The 26268-nt window shown below is 35.3% G+C and overlaps 3 protein-coding genes and 1 long non-coding RNA gene across 5 annotated transcripts; 2 read left to right on the top strand and 2 right to left on the bottom strand.

Annotated features, from left to right (window-relative positions):
- Positions 1 to 3380: 3380 nt before the first annotated feature.
- On the top strand, positions 3381 to 3937 carry LOC114762437 (uncharacterized). Its single transcript, XR_003742248.1, has 2 exons — positions 3381 to 3419; positions 3888 to 3937. It is a non-coding gene; the product is annotated as an uncharacterized LOC114762437 (long non-coding RNA).
- Positions 3938 to 4837: 900 nt separating this feature from the next.
- LOC114762436 (pentatricopeptide repeat-containing protein At4g04790, mitochondrial) lies at positions 4838 to 18247 on the top strand. 2 transcript variants are annotated; one of them, XM_028951921.1, is made up of 16 exons: positions 4838 to 4940; positions 5309 to 5370; positions 5984 to 6593; positions 7178 to 7357; positions 10393 to 10457; positions 11002 to 11109; positions 12265 to 12378; positions 12468 to 12563; positions 12729 to 12827; positions 14692 to 14811; positions 15492 to 15593; positions 16744 to 16908; positions 16985 to 17115; positions 17202 to 17280; positions 17525 to 17742; positions 17847 to 18247. In XM_028951921.1, the coding sequence occupies exons 3-16, from the start codon at positions 6233 to 6235 to the stop codon at positions 18037 to 18039; spliced, it is 2031 nt and encodes a 676-aa protein (XP_028807754.1). In that variant the 5' UTR covers positions 4838 to 4940; positions 5309 to 5370; positions 5984 to 6232; the 3' UTR covers positions 18040 to 18247. The 2 variants fall into 2 exon arrangements, with proteins under 2 accessions (XP_028807754.1, XP_028807755.1); XM_028951922.1 differs by lacking the exons at positions 4838 to 4940; positions 5309 to 5370 and having other exon boundaries at positions 6075 to 6154; positions 6280 to 6593.
- A 506-nt stretch (positions 18248 to 18753) lies between these two features.
- On the bottom strand, positions 18754 to 19771 carry LOC114762453 (uncharacterized). The gene has a single exon (XM_028951938.1). It carries the CDS (start codon positions 19613 to 19615, stop codon positions 18983 to 18985), a length of 633 nt encoding a protein of 210 aa, XP_028807771.1. The 5' UTR covers positions 19616 to 19771; the 3' UTR covers positions 18754 to 18982.
- Positions 19772 to 20373: 602 nt separating this feature from the next.
- LOC114762385 (probable alpha,alpha-trehalose-phosphate synthase [UDP-forming] 7) lies at positions 20374 to 25586 on the bottom strand. The gene is made up of 4 exons (XM_028951858.1): positions 25371 to 25586; positions 22819 to 24848; positions 22072 to 22345; positions 20374 to 21131 (listed from the first exon to the last, which is right to left on the bottom strand). The coding sequence occupies exons 2-4, from the start codon at positions 24801 to 24803 to the stop codon at positions 20841 to 20843; spliced, it is 2550 nt and encodes an 849-aa protein (XP_028807691.1). The 5' UTR covers positions 24804 to 24848; positions 25371 to 25586; the 3' UTR covers positions 20374 to 20840.
- Between the last annotated feature and the right edge of the window lie 682 nt (positions 25587 to 26268).

The following is a 26268-nucleotide window of genomic DNA, read 5'->3' as shown; positions in this document are numbered from 1 at the left end:
CAACCTCTAGACTAGGAAAAGCCGACAGGGAAGTCGCGATTTGATTTCAAGTTGCCTAATTGCAAAACATCGATCACCGAAACAAAAGGTCCCATTTCTATGTGTTTGTGTGATGAATATAGAGTTCTGGAGGATTGGGTGTGATAAGAAGAAGAAGAAGAAGTCCTATGTCTCCCTCACGTGCAGATCAAAACATATGATGAACTTAATTATTATATCCAATCCTTGAGAGTTAAAGGTACATTGCTAAATAATGTTGTCGGAAATATAATGCGTGTTAAATTATAATATATGGTTGAAATTGGGCAGTTAGTTTTCATAATCCTGGCTTGCGCATGTAATAGTTTTAGATATTTCCATGTCTAAAGAGATGGAGTGGTGAGTTGGGATGGTGAACCGTAACAAGTGCTTTGGGATATCAAACTATAAATCTGTTTTAAGACTGTCTTAATTGTCTTTTGTGATAGAGTACAAGCTCATATCCCTTCTTAGCATACTTGATTAACTCTAGCCATTGCCTTCTTGCGAGGGAATCTCTTTAATTATGTATGTGCTGGTGGCCACTTATATTTTCTTATGAAAGTTTATCATTGTTATCTCTCTACTTAAATAACTCATCTTACCGCTGTAGAAGTAGCATTTGTCTTGCTATTAAGGTAGCAAATAATCATACTCACCCTTTTCCTTTTTCTTTTTTTTTGGGAATTCAGGGTATTTCCAAATTGTTTTGAATTTGAGATTAATTCCTATCTATTAAAGTGGTAGCATTTGTCACGCTCAGAGCATTTAATGTTAAAACCCTTCTAATAAATATGTACTTGGCAGTGACACTCATCTAGCTATCATGATAGTGGCTTGGTAGTTATTTGGTAGCATGAGAAAATTTTCTTTATTGAACATGTTTTAGTGCCAGATTTAGAATTTCCTTAACTGGTTTTTTCTGTGTCTACGGGAGGACTAATTCTCATCCTGTGAGAAAATACTCCATGGGTAAGAAGTGATTGGGTAAATTAATTAATACTACCTCTGGTACTGAATATAATACTTTGTTTGATTTTTATTTTGATCCTAAATATAAGACACCAATCCACTTTATCTCTCATATTTATGCATTTTTTCTAAGGCAATCCTTCTAACAATGGTAATTCTAGCCAATACACTTAATTAGCAAGGATATTTTAAAAAAACAACATATATTTATTACAAATAACTAACTTAACTTCTTTCTTTAATCTCTTCAAATTAGTGAACTAGCTCTTATAATTAGGATCAGAGGTAGTTCTCTCTTTCTTTCCCCTCAGTTTTGTCCGAAATCGAAGTGGGGAAATGGATGTAACAAGATTTCAATTAAAAACTTAATTAATTTGTTTCAGTCTCAAAAATAAGAAAATTAAATCGGGTAATCTTCAAATTATACGCGAATTATTTCACCATCACGAAAATATCCACAAAAATTATTCTACTCTCATTCAGACAGATACCATTTATATATATATATGCACATACATATTAATAGAAAACTTTATATTTTATATTATTTTTTTCTAAGCATGGGTATCTTATATATGGTCATTTTGTTCGAAATACTGTTGGACACTAAATATAAATATATCTTTCAGCCATAATTGGAGCTTTAGTTCATCACATTATGAAGAACTAGTTCTTTCAATTAGACCCAATTTCTGTTGTTAAAATTTTATACTCCTCTGATATTAAATATAAAACTTATTTTATGGTATAAGTTGAAACTACAAAATGAATCTTTGAGAACTATAAAAAAAATTCACGAAGAAGATGAAAAGTAAAGGAAGAGAAGGCCCAGTTGAATACAGTCCAATGGTTTGAACCGGGCCCATCGGATTATCAATAATTATTGGAAATTTGTTCTCAAGGAGGGGTCTATATGTGGATTGTTTTTTCTTTTTTTCCACTATGCATATTGAAGGTAGATATTAAATGTAAGTATTTTTTTCAATAAAAATTAGAACTTTGCTTCACTATATTACGAGGGACTAACTCATTCTACTAAACTTAATCTATATTGATGGGGACTATATATTTTTGTTTGTAATAAGAGAAGGCCAATGCTGGTAAAAAAAAGCAAAAAAAAAAAAAAAACTCTCCGGCCTAAAGGAAAGGAAATAAACTCGGGACAATTTTATTCAGTTAAAAATATTGATCTAGTTTTAATCAATCACATGGTTTTGTTAATTTTTAATTGCTATTGTTAATTATAGTCCTATTATGTGCGAGTATATAATTTTTCTTGACATGGAACATGTATATAATTCAAACATATATGGTATAAGGAGCATTATTGTTGTTAGACTTATCCAAGTGAACAAGATTATAAATTTCTATAAAATCCGCTCCTTTGTGAGATTAATAACTTGTTAATGATGATTATATCTAGAAACAACCCCCCCGCCTCCAATTAAACTGGACTACCTAATTTGTTATTTTTTGGGATCTTAAATATAAAAATTAATTAAAAAATTATTTTTTATATAATGTAATTAGGTGCATGTACATAAACACATCAACGCCGAACTTCGAACTAGGAACCTCATTTAAACATGATAGGTGGGATTGCTACTGAGATGACTAACCATTGATTATTATAAAATTTATTTTAATTTTAAATATAAGGCTACATTTCACCTGGTCTCTTAAATTTATTATGTTTTTATCCAAATTATTTTTATTGATGTTTCCTTTGCAGGACATTGTACCAATTATTAAGTGGCAGAGGAGGCCTCCGTTTTTATAATGTTTGGATGTGATCATAATCAATTATCTCTTTAAAAGGAAAATAATTAATTAAAGGAATAGAGAAAAATTTTCTCTCTTGATGATTTTTTGTTGGACAAACTTCTCTAAAGAAGAGGTCAAAACATGAAGGACATAAAAATATTAATTTTACATGGACAATAATAATAATCTTATTATTAGCAAATGCTCACGTATAATGTGATTCAGTAATTTAATTTAATTTTTTTTTCAATATTTTCACACAAAAAAATCATCAATCAACTAACCAAATAAGATGGCCAAACTAACCAAATAAGATGAAAATGATAAAAACACGTTAAAAAATGATTTTCCAGTAACAGTTCGAGCGTATTGGTGAGCAGGTGAGGTGACGCGCCGCCAAGTCCAGTCGATTCTGCCTTGCCCGGCGGTTACAAGTTCAGTGGAAGGACAGCGAGTTTGTCTTCAGGATAGAGTTTAGATGCGTGCCTCCAACGCGAGAAACCTTTGTACACTGAGTGGTCTTTTTTTACGTTCTTCGGAACTCAAGACTTGTAAGCCCCGTACGTATCCTCTGGCTTCATCCGGTCATGAAGATGATTTTTCGGACCTCGATGGTGATTCTCACTCAACCCGCAACGCTCTCGAGTTTGAGCGCTCTGATTCAGGTACATAAGCCGGTGGGGGTGTGGCGAATGAAAATTTGTAGCGGGTCATTGTATTTATTGTGATTAATTTTGATTTTCAGTTTTCTTCTTCTGGTCAAATTCGAGGCTTATCTTCATCCTGCTAAGTACGCTCTAAATGTGTGAATGGTTTCCGGGTGATTAAAATATGATCTCCATTACGTTGCTGGGTGTTTTAGTTTTAATTTTCAGTTTCCTTTATTGTCACATTTTCTTGTTCAAGGCTTATCTCGACCTTGTTCATTGCGCCATAAATGTGCAAATGGTTTCCGGGTGATTAAAATATGGCCTGCATTACGTTACTGGGTACTTTTATAAAGCTCAATGAGTGAAATATTGAGGTTTGCCAAGAACTTGTTATTTTTGTTTGTTTTCACTGGAATCATAGTATTGGTCTCTTTCATTTTGGGTTTATGTGTAAATTCTCAAATTTCGAACGGTTTGCTGCAGAGAATTTGCCTCACCTGGTATCTAAGCAGATTTCTTCAATGCTGTCTGGTGAGTGTTTGTATTTTCTTTTTCCTATGGAAGAATGTTAACCCTTCTTCCTTAACAAAGCCGTAGATGAAGCCGGAAGTAGTAAATATCTAGTATTTTGGTAAAATACTATATATATTTTTTCCAGGCAGTGATTGCTTCTCTTTTGTAACAGGTAAAAAGAAACGTCCAAGAGGTCAAGTTCGAAAGTCTGCAAAATTTGAATCTTCTGCTCTGGAATCATCCATTTTGAAGGACGATTTTTCAGAACTTGATAATGTACCTAAGCGTACAAGCTTCAAGGACCTTGACTACGCACCACTCTCTTGTTCAGGTACATAATCCAGCGAGTATGTTAGTGGAATTGGAGAGGACACTCGAGGGAGGAACAAAAATTTGCACTATGTCAAGATATTTATTATGACTGAATTTATTTTCAATTTTTCACTTCAGCCCACTTTTGCTTTTTCAAGACTTATCTTCACTCCTATTAAGCATGCCCTAGATGTGCATGTGGTTTCTGTATATTAGTAAAGCTCGATGAGTGAACTATTATTATTTGCAGGAAAAATTGTTGGTTTCATTTATTTTATCACTAATCATAATGCATGTTTCTATCTTGCTAAACGTATGTGTAAAATCTCATTTTCTAACATTTTGTTGCAGAGAATTCTCCTAGTTCACTAGCTAAGAATATTCCTTCTATGTTGCGCAGTAAGTATTTGTATAGTATGAGAGGTTGTTCTACTTTTTGATAGCCAATTAAGACAGCGGATGAAATTGAATTTGTGCATATATGTTGCTTTGAGAAAAGAAATATTTTTCTTTCAGTACGTGCTGATGTGTCATTTTCAGAATCTGATGGAGCAGAGAAAAAACTTTCAAGAGGTCAAATTCGCTACTCTTCCATAATGGAATCTTCTCCTCAAGCCTCGTCCATTTTGGAAGATGATTTTTCAGAACTTGACAGTGAACATAAGCCTTCAAGCCCTGAAGACCTTGACCTTGTCCAACCTTCTGTTTCAGGTACTTTAACCAGTGAGTATATCCTCATTCTTGGAAGAAGAATGAGAAGGAAAATCTCAGGGAGACAAACAAAAATGTGCAGTATGTCAACATGTATAATATGCTTGTAATCAATGTTCAATTTTCACTCGTCCTTGCATTCACTCTTCTCTAGAGTTCACTTCTATTAGGCATGCCCTTGTTGTACACATGGTTTTTGGGTAATTAAGAATTAATCTGCATTATGTTAGTGGGTATCATTGTACAGCTGAAGAGTGGAAGATTGAGGTCTATGATAAATTTTGTTAGTTTCCTTTGTTTTCTTTCCCATATTTAATACAGGTTTCTGTCTTGTTAGGCAATTTATGTATGAAAATCTTATATTTCAGACATTTTGCTGCAGAGAATTCACCTAACCTCTACACTGAGAAGATTAGTGATATACTATGTGGTAAGTGTAATCAAACTTTAGTGTGAAGATTCTCCTATTCTCTTTGCTAACAAGGACAATATATGAAGCTGGACAATGTGAATATCTGTAATTTTGGGAAAAGAAACCATATTATTTTTGTCAGTCTTGTATCTTTATTTTTTAGAATTTGACAGCCAGTTTGTTACAGATGGCAAAAAAACTTTTAAGAGGTCAAGTTCACACCCACCAATATTCATTATCTGGGACAGGGTTCCCTCTTTTGGGGGAGGAAAAAAAAGGGAACAAGAAGAACCAAAAAAGGGAAAAAAAATTCTCTCTTTGGAAGCTTGCCAAACGCTTTATTAAAAATCACTTTTTAATTAAATTAAAGCGAATGAATCAAAAGTTCCTTCATGGATCTGGTAGTCTTGGTTGAATTACAGCATCATCTCCTGGTACTTTCCTTTATAGCAGTGCAACTAAGAGGTGCTTTGGCCTATTTTGTTAAAAATAAAAGATGTGTGTTGTCTTATTCATCGAAAGAAAACATATGTGCTTTGGCTTATACATATTTAGTCTTTCCCCTATTTATTTCTAAAACTTTTTTTTCTTTCTTCAGAAGTTTGATTATCTTTATGTGCTCCTTTTGCAGATGTTCAGTTGGAGAGATCAGGACATGATGTGGAAAAATTGGAAATTGCACTAGATTTACCATGGATACTTGACCCTTTTGGTGGGAATACATCACAGCGACAGAAAGAGAAGTCTCGTGACAGAAAGCAAAAGTGGATTTTTAAACTCACTGGAAAACCGTTTTGAAAAGGTAGTTAAATTCTGTGCAGATAAACTGGGTACAAAGGCTACTGCGGATGTGTTGGGTAAATTGGGAAGAGAGACAGGCATGAAAGAATACAATGCATTAATACAAGTATGCATAAATAATGCCAGGAAAACCAATGATGAAGAAGTGGCAATTGAAGAAATGAGCAAGGCTTTTCGCTTTTTTAGGTTAATGAGAGAACAAGGTTATGAACTACGAGAGCAAACGTACAGCCCTTTTCTTGTGTATTTAATTGACATGGGTATGGTCGAAGAATTTCAATTATTCTGTGAGGTACTCAAAGATGAGAATCCCAGTTCAGTTTCAAGATTGGGTTACTACGAAATGATGCTATGGCTTAGAGTTGATAACAAGGAAAAGATTCAGGATCTTTGTAACTCTATTGCAGTCAACGATGGTACAGACTCTTCTGGTTTAGGAGGTAGGAAAATTTAATTTTCATTTGCATTTTTTTTTGTGTGGCTTGGTTTATGCTTGCACAACCTTTTTTTCCTAACATCTAGGTCAACTTTTAGCCAGAACAGATGTGATGATCTCATAAGTAGTTCTAAATTACTTATAAAAAACAAGGAGTAGGAGAATGTCTTTGATGACATTTTCTTACCATTTAGATGTGCCACTGCTTGGCATGAGGTGGGAATAGCAAGTGACATGGGCCGTGTGGATAACCACATTAAATATGAATTTGTTTGCCATTGTATTGCAATGAGCAGATCTATCTTCACTTAAAGCTGAGCTCTAATAGAAACATGGTGATTTGTGGTGTAAATGCTATTTGTGCTATATTATATTCTGATCTCATTCTGCTCTGAGGGTATATCCTCCAAAAGAAGTACGTTATTCTTTCTATCAAATTATCTTTCATATAAATTAATCCGAGTACGTTTTGGGAATTGGGATCATTAGTATAAGTGTTTGAGCTAAGCTTTTGTGTTTAAATAGCATGGCTACTGGCGTAAATTATTTTTGTGCTGTAAGTCTAACTGGATTCAATTCATGTTGCAGAAAATTATCTATTGGCATTTTGTGAAAGTGATTGGAAGGAGGGGCTTTTACAGCTGTTGGAAATTGTAGACATAACAAAGCTTTCATCTACAGAATCCGCAACAAGTATTTTTAAATCATTGGGAAGGCTATCCTTGGAATCGTATGCGGAAAAGTTCCTTTCAGCTTTCAAAACTTGTGGTACGGTTATGATATTAATTTCTAATTTACGCACCTGTATGGATAGCATCAGAGGTTACATGTGGTTATTTCTAAAAGGAGGAAAAACGTATCTGATTTTCATTGTATATCTTAGCATACACATACTGAGACATCCTATTATGGACTGTAAGGATTTGTGACTAAGAAACAAGGATTATGTAATTATTTGGTACGTTGGTGTTTGTATCTTGCATTCTTAGCTGCGTTGTATGCTTAAAAATAACATGCCGATCAGGGCTTATTTTTTATATTAAAATTTTTATGTTTGACATGACAACGGAAAGCTACTACATTAAAGACTATTGGAAAGTGCATATTTTTCAATTAAATTGTTTTTTTTTTTTTTGCCCCTTTCAATTAAGGCTTATTTGTTTCTTTTAGTTATTTTTTATGACACTTCAATTTGTTTAGGATTAGCTCAAGTGTTCTGTTTTGATTGGGATCAGAACTTTTTTTAGTGTTTAGTTTAGATCCGGATAGAGTGATGCTATTTTTGGGAGTTACATCCCTTAGGTGGAGTAAAAGCTAAGAGTCTGCTCTCATATTTATTACCTATATGTTATATTGCTTCCATCTAATCAAATATATTTAGAGGATTATTAACCTTGAACGCATCAGGTTGAACCAAAAGCCTAAATGTGGCTACGAAAGCCTTTTTTTAATATAAATAATAAAACCCCAGGATAATCCACGAGAAGAATATGCAAGATTGTCCAGACACCCTTAACACCACACCAATTGATTACAAGTCATAGACTTAACAGGAACAACTATCTTTAATTGACTTAATCTGTCCCCATTTATATCCATGGGAAGGGACCGGGGCTGCCTTGATGGCAAGCTTTCCACTTTGATATAATTGACAAGAACAAGATTTGCATGCCAACAATTAGATGGCAATGACTTTGTTTATTCTATGAAGCTTGAGATGGGAGAAAACTTTGTCCTATACAATATGGCTCACGAGATTTGGGGAACTTCTCTAGAGCCATATTCAATCCATGAGAACATTGCACAAGTGTTTGAGACAGAAAGCCAAATAAACGAGCTAAAACAGGGTGAGATTCTTGCAAATCAATACTCTTCTGGTCCTAATTATAAGTCATTTCTAACATATTTCACATAGACTAAGAAAAACCTTAAACTTTGTTAACTCTCGTTTAAAATTCAACAACTTTTCAACTTTAACTTTATGTAATATACATTATACCTCGTATAAATAAAGTCAACACAGTAATAAATAGAGGGTAAAACTATACATCCATACAAAAATTTTTCTCCAAGTGCCCTATAAATAAGACCAAAAAATGTCTTCTCTCTTTGTCTTATGAATAAGACCAGAGGATTACTTCATAGTTCATAGCACTTATATGTTACTAGCAGCAGTTGGACATGTTGTAGACCCACATGTGCATAGTGTTGATGATTTGCAAGCTGCAGAAAGATTATTGAGTAGAGGAGAAATTATAAATTTCTTATGGGCTCGAATAACACACTTGATGAGGAATGTGGGAGCATACTTGCTATAACACCCCTACCTTCTATGTAAGTTTTGTCTTCTAAAGCTGGGCATGAGGAGAGTTGAAGGAAGCTGATGCAAAGTTCCGTCACTTATACAAATCATGATTAAGCCTCTGCGCTAGCTCCACATGGTCCAATGGGCCAAAAAGACAATGAAAATTATGGTGTGATCCTTTCCAAAAAAGTGCTCAGGCCAAGGAGGTTTTGGTAGAAAATTCATGCAATTAAGCCACCAATTAGAAGCCAAAACCAAGCAATGTGAATTATGAATTAATGGTGACCCATAAGAGAATAACTCAAGTTGAGACCAGTCCTCTTACCAAAAGGAAATAGGAGTTACAATATAGCTCAAGATAGACTTAGTCTTGGAGAAAACGGATGGCAATGCTAGAAGGATAGCTCCAGGCTGGGAATATCCAACTTGAAGAAGGGAGCGTATTGGAGATCATGTCTATTCTGCTAAAGTTTTTATTTTAATCATCTTGTTTTGATTAAAGTTTATTTATTTTAGTTATTTTCGTCTAACATTTCATGCATTCAATATTATACTGAGCGTTCTGTTTTGATTAGAGTAAGATTGGTTTTACTGTTTTGTCTAGATTAGGAAAGAGTTTTTGTATTGTTGGGAGTTATGTCTTTTAGTTGGAGTAGGAGTTTGAGTTTAAGTTTGAAAAGAGTCTGCTCTCCTCTTAAATATAATTTTCATTATATCTAATAAAATGAGTTAAGATCATTTTTAATCTTGAATTATTAAAAATATGGCCGATATTTTGGAGAGGTTGACAAGAGTTAGAAATTCAAGAATCACGTGTGAAATCCTCATGTCTTGATTTAAATACTATCCTCCATAAGGTCTTGTAGTCTTATAAATACTAGTAATTCAATGCTATTAAATGCAGTATAATGATTAAAATGCCATATTTACTTGTCAGCCAAAGCAATGGTTTCTGGACACTAAAATTTTCAAGATCCAATCCTCATGTCCTCAACTCATCCTTACACTCTCTGAGTGAAGAAAATCCCGTGTGACCTCTTCTTAACTCTAGGTGGCACTAACTAATTATGACTTAATTACTTTTTTTTTTTTTTGGTATCTTGGGATATTTCTTGATTCCTAGCAAAATTACTTACAAGGACCAGAAAATTCCTGAGAAAATTTGACAAATATATGAACATTGACCCGTGAATCAGAATTGAACCAAACCAGAATGCTTGATATAAAAAGTTGAGAATCATTAGATGTCAGTTCCGTTCAAGCATGATTTTCCAACAAAACCAAACAAAACCTACTTTTAATTAACTAGCTGCTATCTGACTTGAGTCATATTTTAGATAAAGTTGCTGAGTTAGGTTTTTTGAATGCTCTACCCGAATGTTTCTAGGGTAATATTGGTGGCAAAAATATGTGATTACACAGAAGGCTTGAGTATTGGATGTATCAATCAATTTTTTTCATTCCATGTATTTAAATGAGACCTCCTTTCATGTTGCAGATGATGAAGCAAATAACGTTACAAATTTCATTGCCAGTTATACTGTTAGCCTGCCAAATTTAGCGGTGAGGAACTTATCATGAATTTTGCTGGTAATTTCCCTGAGGCCATGATACTATTAGGCACCTCTGTGTTGCCTCAGTTTGCTTCTTCTTGAAGCATGTATCCGTTTCTAACTTGAGGCCTCATCTGTGATGGGGATTATGTAATTTTTGCTAGTTTGTAGTAGCATGTAAGAAATGATGTATCAATGATTTTGGAATTTCAAGAAGAATGAAGCAGTTAGAGGACTCTTGGTAAATGAATAAAAAAGGAATCCTATGTATAGATTATTTTTGTCTTTGAACCATGTTTCATTTGTATTCCCTTTTCCTCAGCTTTTTACTGCAGAAACATCTCTAGCAAGAGGGTCTGTTTCTGCTGAAAATTTTTTTAGCTGGTAGTTTCTTTCTTAATACCCTTAATAGATGTCAAATGCTTTAACTAATCATATATGTTGCTTTGCATATAGTTGCCCATTGTTGTCTCTTTCCCTCCCTATCATGAAGGAAAATGTTATATTCTTCAGCTTTATTAATGTGCAAGCGTGTGCTATTTGTTCTGCAAAAGGTTGAGGATGTCATCTTGAAATTCAAGGATTTGCACCAAAAACTGGAAGTTTCACCTTCATCCTCATCATACGCGAAGCTCATTGTGTATGCCTGTGACTTACTTGAGGTATAACCTGCACTTTTTTCATTTTAAGTTTTTGATAGCAACAAGTGGCTGGAAAAACTTCCACACGGACCTGTTGGCTCTGCTTTCTTTAAACTTTTTGCAGGATATGATTTTTAAATCAATGCTGCTAGGCTTAGCTTAAATGTCAAATCAATTTAACAAGTCCTTCATATTCTCATAATAATGACCTGCCAGCTTTTAAGCAATATAAACATAGTCGAACCATTTTATTCTCTGCTCTTTATAATCAACTTCCCCTTTACAGGATGTTGGATTGGTCTGTAAATCTTGTTGGTCTCCTTTTGCATTGCAAACTGCTGGGACCAGCTAATCATGAGAAGGAACCTACCAAGCCAAAATTGAGTTTCAAAGTGTTACGTAAACAATAAGATATAAGAATTAGTTATCTTAGAAGTTAGTTATGTCCAATAGCCTAGGTTGTGTATCAGGGACTGGCGATTCCGGGTGTGCATTGTAAAATATGCTCAGACTATCTCAGACTAATTCCATTATGATCTCTCTATCTCTCTGTTCTTTTGTCTCCAATCTCTCTCCTTCTCTTCTTCGTCTGTTCCTCTTCATACCCTTTTCCTACAACACAAAGGAAGGGGCATTTTTCGAATCTTCATCTGATCAATTCTTCTCTTATAATGTAATGCTTGTATCCTTGCCAAATGATACCCTTTTCACAAATAATGCTGTCTTTCTTCTAGAAGCGATGTCTCTTCGTCAGAAGATCATTTTAACAATCTTATAAATGACAATAGTTTAGTTTTCCATTCATGTACTTGATCCTCTGCACTAAGCATCTCTAGTTTTGGATAAAAAAGAATTCGAAGATTAGTAGCATGTTGGAAGAACAAGAGAGCTGAAGAGATGAGGGATTTTTTTTTTTTTGGGGGGGGGGTTTGAAGTTGGGTTGGGGAGGCTGCAGTAGACAATGAAACAACAATCCAAGATGAACTGCATTTTCTCTATATACATTTTATTGCTTCGAGTTGATGATAGAAGTTCAAAATATTGTAAGTTAATGTTTTAACAGTCAATATATTATGATGCAGATCACTTCAAGGAGTAAACTTTGCGTTTTGCATACACCATAATGAGCTTGTTGATTGCATTTTTGTTGAACTTTTATTTTCACTTACATTGCAGGTGCATTCAGCTCTTAAGATTGTTTGTGAAATGTGTGAAGCAGGCCTTACTTTATCTACCGAGGTGTTAAACTCCATATTACGAAGTGTTGAAGAAACATGTGAATATAATTTGGTATGATGTATCTTCCAAGCTACAACTTCTTTATTTTTACTTTGTTCTGTGACTTATATCTGATCTGTCATCTATTTCTTTTGTCCAAGGTCCACTGGATCTATTCCTTGATATCTCACTACCATTTGAAGCCAAATTGTGAAACATTCAGGTGTATGATAAACATGTGCACCAGGATGAAAGATGTAAGTTGTAATCAGTTCATTCATGATTTAAATGCTTTTGTGCATTTGTCTTTCATCTTCTCTAAACCAAATTTAATTAAATATTATTATGCTTTTGGTTTGAAGAATAACTTTCTGTAAAGGCCAATGTTGCAGCACACTTATATATAGTTTCTTCTAATGCAGTTTGAAAGTGCTGCTAAGATGCTTGATGATTTGGAGGAAATGAATTTGAAGCCTACGTCTAGCATGTACAATGCTATTATGGCTGGATATTTTAGAGAGGTGAGGTTATTTGATGAAGATGCTTTTCACTTCCTCTTTCAGAAATCTTAAGCTTCTCTAATTAGATTGGAATGCTTTGCTTAAATTGCAAATATCTATTGTAGCAATATGTGTGTGTCTGAGGTATTGCGAAGGCTTAATTTCTGTTTACCTGTAAATTAGCAATTCTTTTTGAACATTAAACATAAATTACTACAAAGGTTGCTGCCAACCTAAAGGGAAAAAAAATGAAATACCTAAAACTAATACAGTATCATTTAATCTAGAACACCTGGGAACATTATCGTAAACTAAACTTTTAACTAAGGACATGAATTCCTTGGTCAAAAAAAAAAAAAAAAAACTAAGGACATGAATAAAATATACATCCCTCTACAGTAAGCAAATTTGCAGGACATGTCCATTTGCACTGAAAGTGGAAGGCATGTGATTCCTTGAAGAGTGTCATTTTCAATGGATACTCCATGGGATTATGATTATCAGGTTTCTTTGTAATGAATTTTAAGGACTGCTGAGCTACCTCCTACGGCAACCGTTCAACATTGCCTTTTAACTGCGCCTGATAAATCCGGTGCAAATAAATACCATATAATATGGAAATATTTCTTTGTTTTCTGCGTTGAGACCTATCTCCATGTACTTTGTTATATATGACCATCAAATCATCTGCTTTGAAACATATATTCCACCTATCAAATCCTTGCCACCATGTTTGCTGATGTAGATTGGCAATTTACGATCAGAGCTATTCCTTGCTTGTTGATCAAGAGGTTCTTCTTTGATATATTCTCTGGGCTTTATACGATTTGAAGATTTTCAGAAATTAATGATTGTGAAAACTCTTATTTTATTCATGGTGGGAGGAAGAAATATATAGAGAATAAAATGGTAACAATCCTGTCATTCATCTCCTGAAATCAACTACAAATAGATCACCATAAAGCGAAAACATTCTATGAATAAAGAAGGAAAGAAAGAGGTTGACAATTCACAAATGTGATCAGATACAACACAACAGTGCCAACAATGTCTTATCCTGATAAGTAAGTTTGGTTTCACGGATCACATTATGCCATTGTGCTGTATCAACTACCAATTATTCAAACATATCATTTACCAATAAATCTTGTTCGATAATGTGATCAGATATAATAAAACAGAGAAATAAAAGCCTAATAACAAAAGCATGAAATAAGGAAACAAAACAGGAAATACATTGCAGACTTTAGAGACAAAACAGTGAAAAACCATATGATAAACATGGATTCTTAGAGGGAACAGCGTGCTGACATTAAGGGATTTTAACTCTTCCCATCAAGTTGGAAATAGCTTGGAGCTAAAATTGCCAATCTTCCTTCTCAACGTTTGGTGGCTGTTTGAAAAATTTCTTCCTCATTTTTTCTTCAATGTTGGTTTCTGGTCCTTTGTCTTCTTCATTACTTCTTGCCACGTATTCTTTTCGTTTGGTCTTCCTCTCCTCACTTAGTTGCAACCTAAGTTAGGTTTCAGCGAGTTTATGTCCAACTCCATTTGTGGACATTTCTGCCTTGTGCTTTTAGAGATTGCACAAGGTCACATGGCTGTGGCCAGTCCCATGGCTCTCAACTTAAACTCATCCTGGCACTGTGGCCAGTCCCATGGCTCTCAACTTAAACTCATCCTGGCACTGCAAAAAGTATAATAATGGCTTTTATAGATGATGGATTAGTTGATATGTGACTGCTGTGAGTGGTAAGCCCTGATTATGATAATACTTGTGTAACTAGTCTTGTTGATATAGCATCTTAAGATGTATGAGGGTAAGCATTAAGCACTTGTTTCAATTCATGCGTTCCTCGTCTCACCTTTTTCTGAAATTTCGCAGAAAAATGTTGATGATGCTTTGAGGGTCCTTGAGTGCATGAAAAATGCCGGTGTCAAGCCTGATTCAGGTACTTTCAACCATTTGATTGGCAACTCTAAAACTGAGGAGGATATAACCAAGGTATGTTGGGATCAACTGTGTCAATAATTTCTTACATGCTTTTTTCAGATAATTGAGCATGAACTGCTCTTGTGTTTGGTGATATTGTAATTTTTCATCCTCCTTCAAAATTATTGTTGATTTGTTAACAAGGCGTAGCTACTTGTTAGAGGACCAACTATTCATTTACTCTTTTCTCACGTTCAAAATTTGTGTTTGTTGCTTCTTTAATACTTCTTTTGGGTAGGATTTTTAACACTATTTTGTTTAACAAATTATGCCATGGTTTCCATGAATTATGTGGGTACATCCTTCTTGTCAGTTTATGTGTACCTATGATGTTTTACATTATGCTTGGACTCAGGATTATTACTGTATCATAGTGATGCGCTTAAGGACTAAAGACAATTTCAGTCATGTTAACTCCCCAAAAATGATTATTAAAATTTTGAATAAGATACACGGCCCATTGCAACAACATTGTTGATTGACGTGCATAAGTAAGGAGTTGAGAAAATTTCCTCTTTTCCCAAGAGATTCAGGTTGGTTGTTATAACATCTAATCATTAGTGTGTAAGGCTCTGTTTATGCTATATTCCACTGTTAACTGAAGTGGGTAATAGATTTTCTGTTGATGCAAACTCTTTAAGCCTACGCTTCGATTTTGTTGAGATGCTAATGAGGCGATCTGCTTAATGTAGTATTATGAAGAAATGTTGTCCAGCTGCCAACCTACAAAGCAGACTTTCGTTGCCCTCGTAACTGCATACGCAGCCTGTGGACAGTTGGAGAAGGCAAAGCAGGTATGCCAAGCAGTGTCACTGTGTGATTCTAAACCAAATAGGAACATAGATGCATTATGATTTATGCATGAAATACATAGCCATTTGAGCTCTCCTTAATGAATAATTACACGTAGACCTGCCATGATTATATGGGCTTCAAGCACTCTATACCACTACCTGATTGAAAACCCAAAGAGATAAAGAAGCATTCTGACAGCATGATATATGGGGTGTTCAACTGTGTCTTATCCTAGTGTCCCATTCTTGTCCCAGTCATTTTGGGATGGGACAATCTTGTCCTGAAAGTTTTCGGGATGAAAGCGGAATGGGATAAACTTGTTTGGAGCGGGATGGGATGCGGGACAGGGGTGTCCTGTCCTAATCCCATCTGAATATATTATCTTTATATTTAATTGTTATAAATTTATTCGCCCCCGTCCTAGTCTCATCCCAATATATTATCTTTAAAATTGTTGTTATAAATTATTTTATTTATCATTATAATAGTATTTTGGTAATGATATTTATCAATTGTTATTTTTTTATTTGTTTCCAAGTTTTTTGTATGGGTTACATGATATTCTTTGTAGTAAACAGTTCAAGTTAGTTTATTTTTTGTCTCCCAAGATCACAAAAAACATTTTTTCTTTGCCATTGTTTCCTCATTTTTGTCTACTTCTTCATATAGTTTTTATCATAAGTTCTTATACTTCATGTATAGTTAGTTTTCAAATTATTTAAAAAAAATCTAAATAAAAAGATGGGATGTCCCTGCCCCGTCTCAATTATGTCCTGTCTCGTCCTAATTGAGACGGGACACTATTGGGATGAGACAGGAAGTCCTGATTATTAGGATGGGATCGTGACGAGGTCATCCCTATCTCGTTCTGTCCCATGAACACCCTTAGTCATTTAAATTGATGTGCCAATGAATTATTGCACGTAGAACTGTGTCAATCTTAGAAGGCCATTTAAACTCGTGCATGCAAGTTGAGGCTGGGGTATTTAGGTTACCTTCCTGTTTGGTATTTAGTTCTGCGCAAGAAATTTCAATTGATGGGCACAGCATTATGATTATTTTACGTTAATATTATTATTTGAACAAATGACCTTTTTATTATTTGCATAAAGCACTAATTATGTTACTATATAATCGTTCATGTTTCAGGTGGTCTTAGATCCAGCCATTCCTCCAAAGAGCTTAAATGAAATCAAATGTGCTCTTCTCTCAACTCTTGCATCACACGGCCAATTGTCAGATTCTATTCATATTTACGAGGAAATCAAGGAATCTGGAAACACTCTGGAGCCAAAAGCTGTTATAAGTCTTATTGTAAGAATGATATATTTGCAATTTGTATAGTCTCTACAGTACAAGCAGTTATAATCAACTTATTGCATATCTATAGGAGGGACACATCAAATCTGATGGGGAGTTGGACATATTGTTTCTTCTACTTAAAGAATTGACTGATCCAGACTATTGGGTAGATGGTTGCTCTCGAATTATTATGTTCTGTGTAGAGAACAAGCATTTAAGGTTTGGTATCTGTTCTCCAGCAAAATTTTGTCCTGTCGTGAAATATATTCTGCAAATTGCTTACACTAAATTCTATGTTGGATCAGTTCTGCTGTTGACTTGATCAAGCAACTCAATGATAAAGTTCAGGATAACGAACTACTCATGGAAGTTCTTTTGGATCAGGTTGGCTCCATTTCTTACAGATTAATTTTCACAAAGCTAGCTTCAATATTATATTATAATTTGTGGGGTTACTAATGCGGTTTGTTATTTTTATTAAATATGCTAGACTAGTGTATATGTTGGAAGATTTTTTTTTTTGAAGTGAAGTACAGTGAAATTCAGGCTTCTTTTTACCTTTCTTCATCATTATGTTTGTTCTTCTACCAATTATTGTTGACGCAATTCTGCTTATATATATGTATAGGTGTTTTCCAAAATTGCATCATCAGAATCCACAGATTTGAAGTTCGGCCTAGACCTATATTGGCTGATCAGAAAAGTACTTGGCATTGTGCCTTCACGGCAATGTCTGGACTTCCTTCTAACCGCTTGTGCCAACGCCAAAGATTTGCAGAACATTCGTAAAATTTGGAAAGAATACCAGCTTGCCGGATACCCTTTTAATGTTTTAAGTTACGTGAGGTAGGCTTTATATTATGATTCTCTAAACATGTTCAATGTTTCTGTAGTTCTTTTTAAATTGATCTGCTCAAAATTGTTTTTTTTGATTGTTTTGATGGATGTAGGATGTATCGAGCTCTTTTGGTTGCAGAAGATTATAAATCTGCCAATTTTATACTCAAGAAAATTCCAAAAGATGATCCTGATGTTCGTCGTGTCGTCAAAGCATGTCAAAAAACATGCAATGGTCGTATTGCCTTGGAGAAACTTACTAACAATATGAATAAGAAAGAAAAGGAGGAAGATTTACTTGATTGAGAATCAGGGCAATGCCATCAAAATTTTGTAGACCGGTTGAGAAATGTGTTTCACCGATGTAGCAGACGTTGTTCAATTAGATACATGAATTCGGGGGTATGATGCTTTTAGAGATATAGTTTGATTCAGTTCAGAAAGTATATTGCACTTTTTTTAAGCTTCAAATGACTAGATTACACAAATTAATAAATTGATTAAAATTAGTTAATAAATATGTAAAAAAAAAAAAAGTGACTCCCTTTTCTTTTTTCCTCCAAAAACAGCCTTATTTATGAAATACGAAGTATGTGATTGTCACCCAAAAGGAATATGAAGCGGGGGGGAAGAAAGAATGAGTGAAAAAAAGATGAGAGAGACATTTGATTGATTAGGTTTAAAAATTTGAAAAAAAGTATTAGTTGTTCAGAAATCTTTGGAGTGTGATTTAAAAAAGGTCACGCCTATTCTTTTATTTTATTTTTTTGGGTAATCACAGGTATTTTTTTCATTGAAAGTAAAGCATTATGAGGTATTAAGTATGGATAGGTCAAGCCCTTTCTAAAAATTGACACTTAGTATTATTATTCAGTCATAGGAAATTTTTAAAATATTTCAATTTTTCAAACACATCAATTTAGTATCAATCTATTTGGAATAACTTATAAATAATTTTTTAATTATGATTTATGAAATATAAGAATGTAAAAAAAGTTTTATTTAAATTTATGCAAAATATGCATATAAATACTTTTAATTATGATCCCAAGCAAAGCCAACGTCTTCCACTGAATCTCAAACTGCAACTTTGTACTCACACAGTCACGCGTACAACTGTTTTTCCAGATAATCCTAATGAAATCATTAAAACAACGCTCCACAACTTCTTTTAATCCATATAGGCCGTTGATTTTTGTTTTTCTCATCATATTACACTCTGAAGAGGGGAGAAATAGAGAGATCGTTTCTAGAAAGAGTAGGCGACAAGAATGGCTTGCCTGCACCTAGCCTTGGCCTGTTCAAGCCTCTCACTCACAGTCTCCTCCTTCACTGCAGCCTTCACCATAGCCAAATCCATCTCCATCAGCTTCAATACCCTGAAAAGTTCAGTCACCATTCTCTCTTCCACCTTCCCTTCATCTCTCAGAACCTCCGCTTCCTCTCTTGCTCTCTCTGCAACTATCTCCCCTGCTTTTGCCAGGAGCTCTGTGGACCCAAACTCCTTCCCCATTAGACCCTCAAGCTTCTCCAAGAAATCTGCAATCACATACCCTATTGGTTTCTCCAGTTTTATCTCTTTTGTTCTCTTCCATCCAATTTCAAAGCTCGGTGGCTCTGCCTTTGAAAGCTCTGAACTTTGCCTTCTTCTTTCTCTGAGGATTTCAGATCTTCTTCTCTTCTCAATTGGGAATGTCTCTGGGTCGTTCAGTGTGCTGGAGTTGGGATCTGGGGCTGGGAAGTCTGAAGCAGAGCATTTGATGGGAAGTTGCTTTCTGGGTTGGTTTAGAATGAGAAATTGTGAACGTTTATTTGGATTGAAATGGGTTGGATGATGAATAGGGGAAGGGGATGACAAGAACTGGAGAGTTGTCGAAGCCATGCTAGAGCCAGATTGGAAGCGGAGTGAGTGAAGGATAAGGCTCGTTGCCGGGAATATATATGGTTCGTTGTATGTATTAGATAGTCCGGATCCAAAAGAATGTCAGAAAAATATCTGCTCCAGACACAATAGCAGATTAGCTGGATAGATAAATAACCTCCCTCATCTTTAGAAGTTTAATAAATTTATATGCATACAATCCAAAGTTCAAAAAGATAATATACATACAACAAACAATAAGCCTTATCTCACTAGGTGGGGTCGTCAAAAAGATAATATACATACGAAAATAAAATTTAAGGGTATAAAATGAATCATTTGAGATTATCTGTTTAAACTTGAAAGTTTAGGGACTCCCTTTTTATCATTAAGTTTTAAAATTTAAACAGATTATTTATACGTGGTTCAAAATTCATGAAAGTCTTGTATAATTTAGCATTATTTTTAAAGACACTGGCTTAGTCTGTTCTTGGATGAACAAAAGATGGCGTCACACAAATTAACATAAATCTGGACTTTCTGTCAATAGAAGTGAAGTTTTATCAGCAAAAAATCTTTCTTTTTCTAGCAATTAACAATCAATAAAAATGAAGTTCTAACTTGTTAGAGAGCTTACCATTTTATTCGTATTCCTCTCCTATTCCAAATATTTTGTATTAAAATAACATTTCACCGTATTATTTGTTTAGTATACAGAAGCACAGAAAATTGAATCCATATTTTCGTACAAATGAAAGGATTTTAAAATGTGGACAAAATTTACACACACAAGAAAAAGGCCCTATCATGGAAAGGATTAATGTACCTATACACTTCAGTACCGTCCTCCAAAAACAAATTTGAAAACTGTTGCAAGACAAGAGTCTACAAATTTCTTCTTCCTTCGTTACAGAATATATATATTTCAAAAAAGGAAAAAGGAAAAAGAAAGAAAGAAATAACGAATCAATATCCTTCTTCTTCTTCGGAACTAAGGTCATCAATGAAGATACACGAATATAATACCGGAGGACTTCTCCCAAAACTGTGTAATATCATTGCTGGAAGAAAAAAGAGAAGAAAATGAGGAAATTCCTAAGAAACCACCATACTGTGCCACCGCCCCACAAGTTGGAAGATGCTTTCATGAGGAAGAATATTACATTCCACGGAGGGAAAAAGAATCATCATGTCATCAACAACATCTAAATCCAGAAAATATCTGGAAGATGCTTTTTCCTTTTTTTCAAGGGCTTGAATCTGAATCCTCTGACTCTTCAGCCAAAGATTCTAGCATGCTTATTACTTCAGTAGTATCATCCACATAATACTTTGCTTTGCTGGGTTTTTGTTCGACTGTGCAAGCATATACTGAACAGTTGGCAGCAAGAATATTTCGAGACATTGCACCACTGATCATTTCAAACATGTCCTCGTCTGATCTGTCATCACCAACACACAATACAAAGTCAGCCTGTCTGCCTCTCTCAGCCATTGTTGAAAAGATCTTTTCTGCAACTAATCCTTTGCTCACATCCTGCAAAATGGACCCAGAAAAAATAATTACTGAAGAATGAGTCCTTCCCTATATAATGCAGAACAACTATTCAGCAATTCCATTGATACTGACAATAAAATTTCAATTGAAAGATGAAAACTTTAACTGCCAAATTACTCCAGGCCAGAACATAGGAAGAATGTCAGAATAGAAGTTTCAAAGCTCTGCTAATTATTCGGAATCTCATATGGGATACAATAGGAAAGGTTAGTGAATCCAGTGAACTGAAACTGAAAGCTATTATCAATCGTAAGTGTGTAGGAGAACCATAGAGAATATAACAAAAAATTAATTCCGCCCTATGGTTTGACAAGACACATTTACAAACTCTGGTTGCATCCCCCACACATCCCCCCCTCCCCCCCCAAAAAAAAAAAAAAGCATCAATTTGAATGGATTTAATATAGCCAATCACACTAGCTTGTCCCATCAATGCATTAATAGACACATGCACAAATTACAAATATAAATATAAATGGCATTATCAGTCTAAAACTCTGATTGTCTGGACAAGGCATCCTTAATAACAAAACAACAAAAAAGGAAATTCTGGTAACAGAATGAAGTCCCTCAATTCAAAAACCCTTTAATGGCAGAAGTAGCATGAATAACACTCCTAAAATAAAAAATCCTCAACAAGTGTAATTGATCTCTACACTGCTCACACAACGCCTCTGCCTATTAGGCAACGAGTTATAGGCATATTCCTTCACAAGAAAACAAACGTAGAGCTAAAGGTGGATGTTTTATTATAGCTGACACACTGTCTGCTATATGTATATCATATCCTAATAATAATAAAATAAAATTTGAAAACTCAAAAATCCTAGATAAAATAATAAAATAGAAATTTCTTAATAGATTGAAATATTAAAGCTTTTCTTGGACATCAGTTGACTGTAATTCTAAGCATATTTACCTGGGGTTTTACTTCAACAATGAACTGACCACTCTTCACAGCAACAGGCTCATTGGCCAAAACACCCTCGAGGTGATCTAACATTTCCTTAGCCTGAGAAGATCCAAAACCAAGGTCTGCATCCCTATATTGCCAGACTAATGCACTTTCCTTTTTTTCAATGCTAGAACCATCAGTTGACTCTGTATATAGTCTCATTACAGGTTCAGCAATCTGCATCCATGCAAATTCGGAGCTCTTACCACAAATTTCCCATTCTTCACTATGAGACCATCTGAAAACAAGATCAAATTTTATAAATATGAGCAACTGATAGTATAGCAAACAAAGAGGAATGGAAGAAAGTCCAAATTCTAGGAATGTGCACAGCTGTCCGGTTACTTAACATGAAATTTTCGCCTAATCAAATCCATAACAAAACATTATTTACAAAAATTTCAATTTTTCTAGTTAATTTAAGTGAGAGCAAGGGTAAGGCTGCAAAACGGAGATCAAGGCACAAAATTGCGTCATAAATTCAACAGACTAAAGGACTTACCTCATTATCAGTCTAAATCAACGCATGTTTCATATGATGTTCATGCAATAGGTAATCTAACGAAAATTATTGCAATGCAAAATATAGCTACACAATAAATGACACGGCATATCCCAGCTTCCTAATGCATAATACATGACTACCTATCTACAAAGCACATGTAAGCATGCACACACACGCACACAGAGATAAGGAGAAAGGTAACACACCTCAAGAAGTACCCGTGCTCAGCTGCAATACCAAGCTTTTCACAGGGAGTAAACCACCTGCTTAAGCTATCCCTCCCCCTTCCACTAACAATGAAAACTACATTTTTGGAGTCTGCACATAGTGTGTTCAAGGTGGAGACGACCTCCTGAGTAGGACTCTTATTAATGGAGTTCTGGGGCATTACAGTACCATCATAATCCAACAAAATGGCCCTGCTCCTTGCCCTTTTGTAAGCTGAGACCATGGCATCGATTGAGAGCTTTCTAAAGTTGGGATCAAGTGCCACAACTCTGAATCCAAAACTAAGCCCTATTCCCCAACATCTTTTCCTTAGAAGGTCTGCACAAGCCCTCTCCATATCTTGCAGGAAACTGCGTGACCAATAAGCCACATCATGAGTGCTAACATACCGATAATGTTTTTCATGCCGCAGCTGTTTCTCTTCATCATTCATTGAGATGGCCTCATTCATGGCTTCTGCAGTTGTTTCAACGTTCCAGGGGTTGACACGGATAGCCCCACTAAGTGAAGGAGAACACCCAATAAATTCTGATATTACAAGCATACTCTTCTTCAATCCACTAACATCAGAACACGATTCAGAATCAGATATTCCCTGTCTACAAGCAATATATTCATAAGGAGTTAGGTTCATTCCGTCCCTTACAGCTGTAACAACCACACACTCAGCAATCCTGTAGTATGCAACTTTTTCAGTAATTGGAACTGATCTATCGATAAAAACAATTGGTTGATAACCAGGCCGCCCAAATACTCTGTTGATCCTGCTGCAGCATTCTTGTATCTCATCTCGGATTTCATCTAGATGTATCCCTCTGCCCCTAGGTGGATTTACAATCTGTATCAGCACAGCTCTTCCTTGCCATTTAGGATGTTGTCTGAGCATCTGCTCCATAGCCAAAATCTTCAAATTAATTCCTTTAAAAATGTCCAAATCATCAAGGCCAAGCAGCACTGTTTTACCTTCATATGCTTGTTTGAGCTCCCCAAACTTGCTCTCCTCATCTGTCATTTTCATAACTGATTCAATTCGACCCATGTGAACTCCAACTGGCATAATCTTTATACTGATAGTCCTTCCATAATATTCCAACCCTAAGTAGCCCCTCTTTGACTGATACTCCAGGCCCAACATACGACTACAACAGGAAAGGAAATGACGAGCATAATCAAAGGTGTGAAAACCAATAATATCAGAGTTAAGCAAAGCTTTTAGTATCTCTTCCCTCACAGGAAGAGTCCTATATATCTCTGACGATGGAAAGGGACTATGAAGGAAAAATCCCATTTTGACCCTGTTAAAACGCCTTCTTATAAAGGTTGGCAGAACCATCAAATGATAATCATGAATCCAAATATAATCATCCTCTGGGCTAATTATTTCAACTACCTTCTGAAAGAAAAGTTTGTTTGCCAACACATAGGCTTCCCAATCAGAGCGGTCAAAGCGCTGGCTTTTATCAGTTGAAAGTGGTAACATGTAATGAAACAGTGGCCATAACTGCCTCTTGCAAAATCCATCATAAAATTTGTCCAGTACGTTAGGGGGCAGAAAAGTAGGAACACAGTTGAATTTCTCTAACAAATACTGTGATACATCATCCTGCTCAGCAGGATCAACATCAACCCGCAGTGACCCAACATAAAGAACCTCCATATCTTCTGGAAAACCGTCCTTTAGTTGTAAAAGCAATGAATCCTCATTCCAACTGAAATTCCATCCTCTGTTGTCCTCTCTTCGCTTTCCTTTCAAAGGAAGCTGATTTGCAACAATGATAATCCGATCACTGGAAGCAGCTGATGGATTATCAGAAGAAACACTGAGAGTATCGTCAAGTTCTGAGATCATTCCAGGAACACTCATAGCCCTTGGCATCCGCTTCCGTTCCTTAGATTCTTTACCCATTGCTGGAAAATTCCCTGAAGCCAAATCAAGAAGATTTGTATACGACTTTGACATCATCTTTACCTCCTTCTATGTGACGAAATCTCAAAAAACTTTTCCTCTCTGCAAATAGGGGCAAAAAAAGAATTGAAACCATAAACGTGCCGGTCTTCAAGTGACAGCCAAATTCATAAGCTACAAATGCACAGCATTGACATAGTTACAGGAAAACAAAATCCATGAAATGGCAATCTTGCGCATTAACGTATGGCGTGTCTTTTAATCTTAGAGAAGTAAAGAGAAAAATAATCATCATAATGAAGACTCATTGAGGCAGATATTCTAATCTGACAGTATGCAAAAACCCTAGATTCTTTGGGGCCCCAAATGGTTTACACCACAATGAGCATAGGAATTAGCCTCTCCAGCATAAAAAATTTCACCAATAAAACTCCAGTCCAGTCATTTCAAAGAAAACAAGATCCATGACAATTCTACAGAGACCCAAGCGGTCGACGATGATTTACATACACCCTCCCTGCACCCAAAAGTACTCTCACAACCACATATACCCACTGAAAAAGAGAGTCCAAGAACACCGAAAAGATTGGAATTGTCCCACAACATCTAGAATCAAAAACTAACCTCGAGATTATAGCTGGAAGTAATCGTTATCGTTACAGTAGAAAGCTGAAGCCGAATTGAAGGAAATTTTCAAATAACAAGAAAAATCTCGCCTGTTCTGTATTTACAAGATCTCCCTCCCCTTCCTGGCTTCTTCGCTCCCTCTCAAGAAAACACCAACACTACGAAATGAAATGGGAAAGCGCAATGAATATTCAGAGAATTATATTTCACAGATTATCGTTCCTACGGAAGTGAATGAATGTGAATAATAAAATGAAATAAATCAAGAATTTTTTTTTATTTTCCTAATTGCATAATTTAGTCGTGGAGATTATCGGCAGGTTCTGGCAAAGTGCTACCCAAACAGGTTGACGCGTAAGCGTCACAGCCAATGGGAGGCACGTGTTTAGTCAAAGGGGGCAAATTGGTAATTGCGCAGAATGAAGCGTTAGACAGTGGCCAATGGAAATGGGCAGTGACGAATTAATGATAGGGTGAGAGGTGAGGTTATCAAGTACTTTAAAAGAAAACGGATAAGGTTTCGCCAGCGGAGCTAAGTGCCAGCTGGCGCAACCCGAGGATTGACCACGCGCTCTGCACATTCCAGCTCAGGCTCTGACACGTACGCGGACACGGTAAGGATCCGTAGTTGTACCACGCAAAGCCATTTCTTGCAGCCACTTTTTTTTTCCCCAATTAATATTAATATAAAATATTTAAAATTTTTTGAAAAAATAGCAAATAAAAACCCCCAATATGTAAAAATATGATTTAAGAATTGAGACTCTTAATTTTAAAAATGACAAATAAAAACCTGATCTCATATTACAAATATAAAATTTTGGTGAAATAACTGTTATAACTTTTTAATATGGAAGGTGGCGATGTTAATAGAATTTTTATTTACATAACAAAA

Source organism: Neltuma alba, unplaced genomic scaffold (assembly GCF_004799145.2).
Source record: "Neltuma alba isolate B1F8T4 unplaced genomic scaffold, ASM479914v2 tig00011214_pilon, whole genome shotgun sequence".
Classification (NCBI taxonomy): Eukaryota; Viridiplantae; Streptophyta; class Magnoliopsida; order Fabales; family Fabaceae; genus Neltuma; species Neltuma alba.
This window is presented reverse-complemented; position numbering and strand designations above follow the sequence as displayed.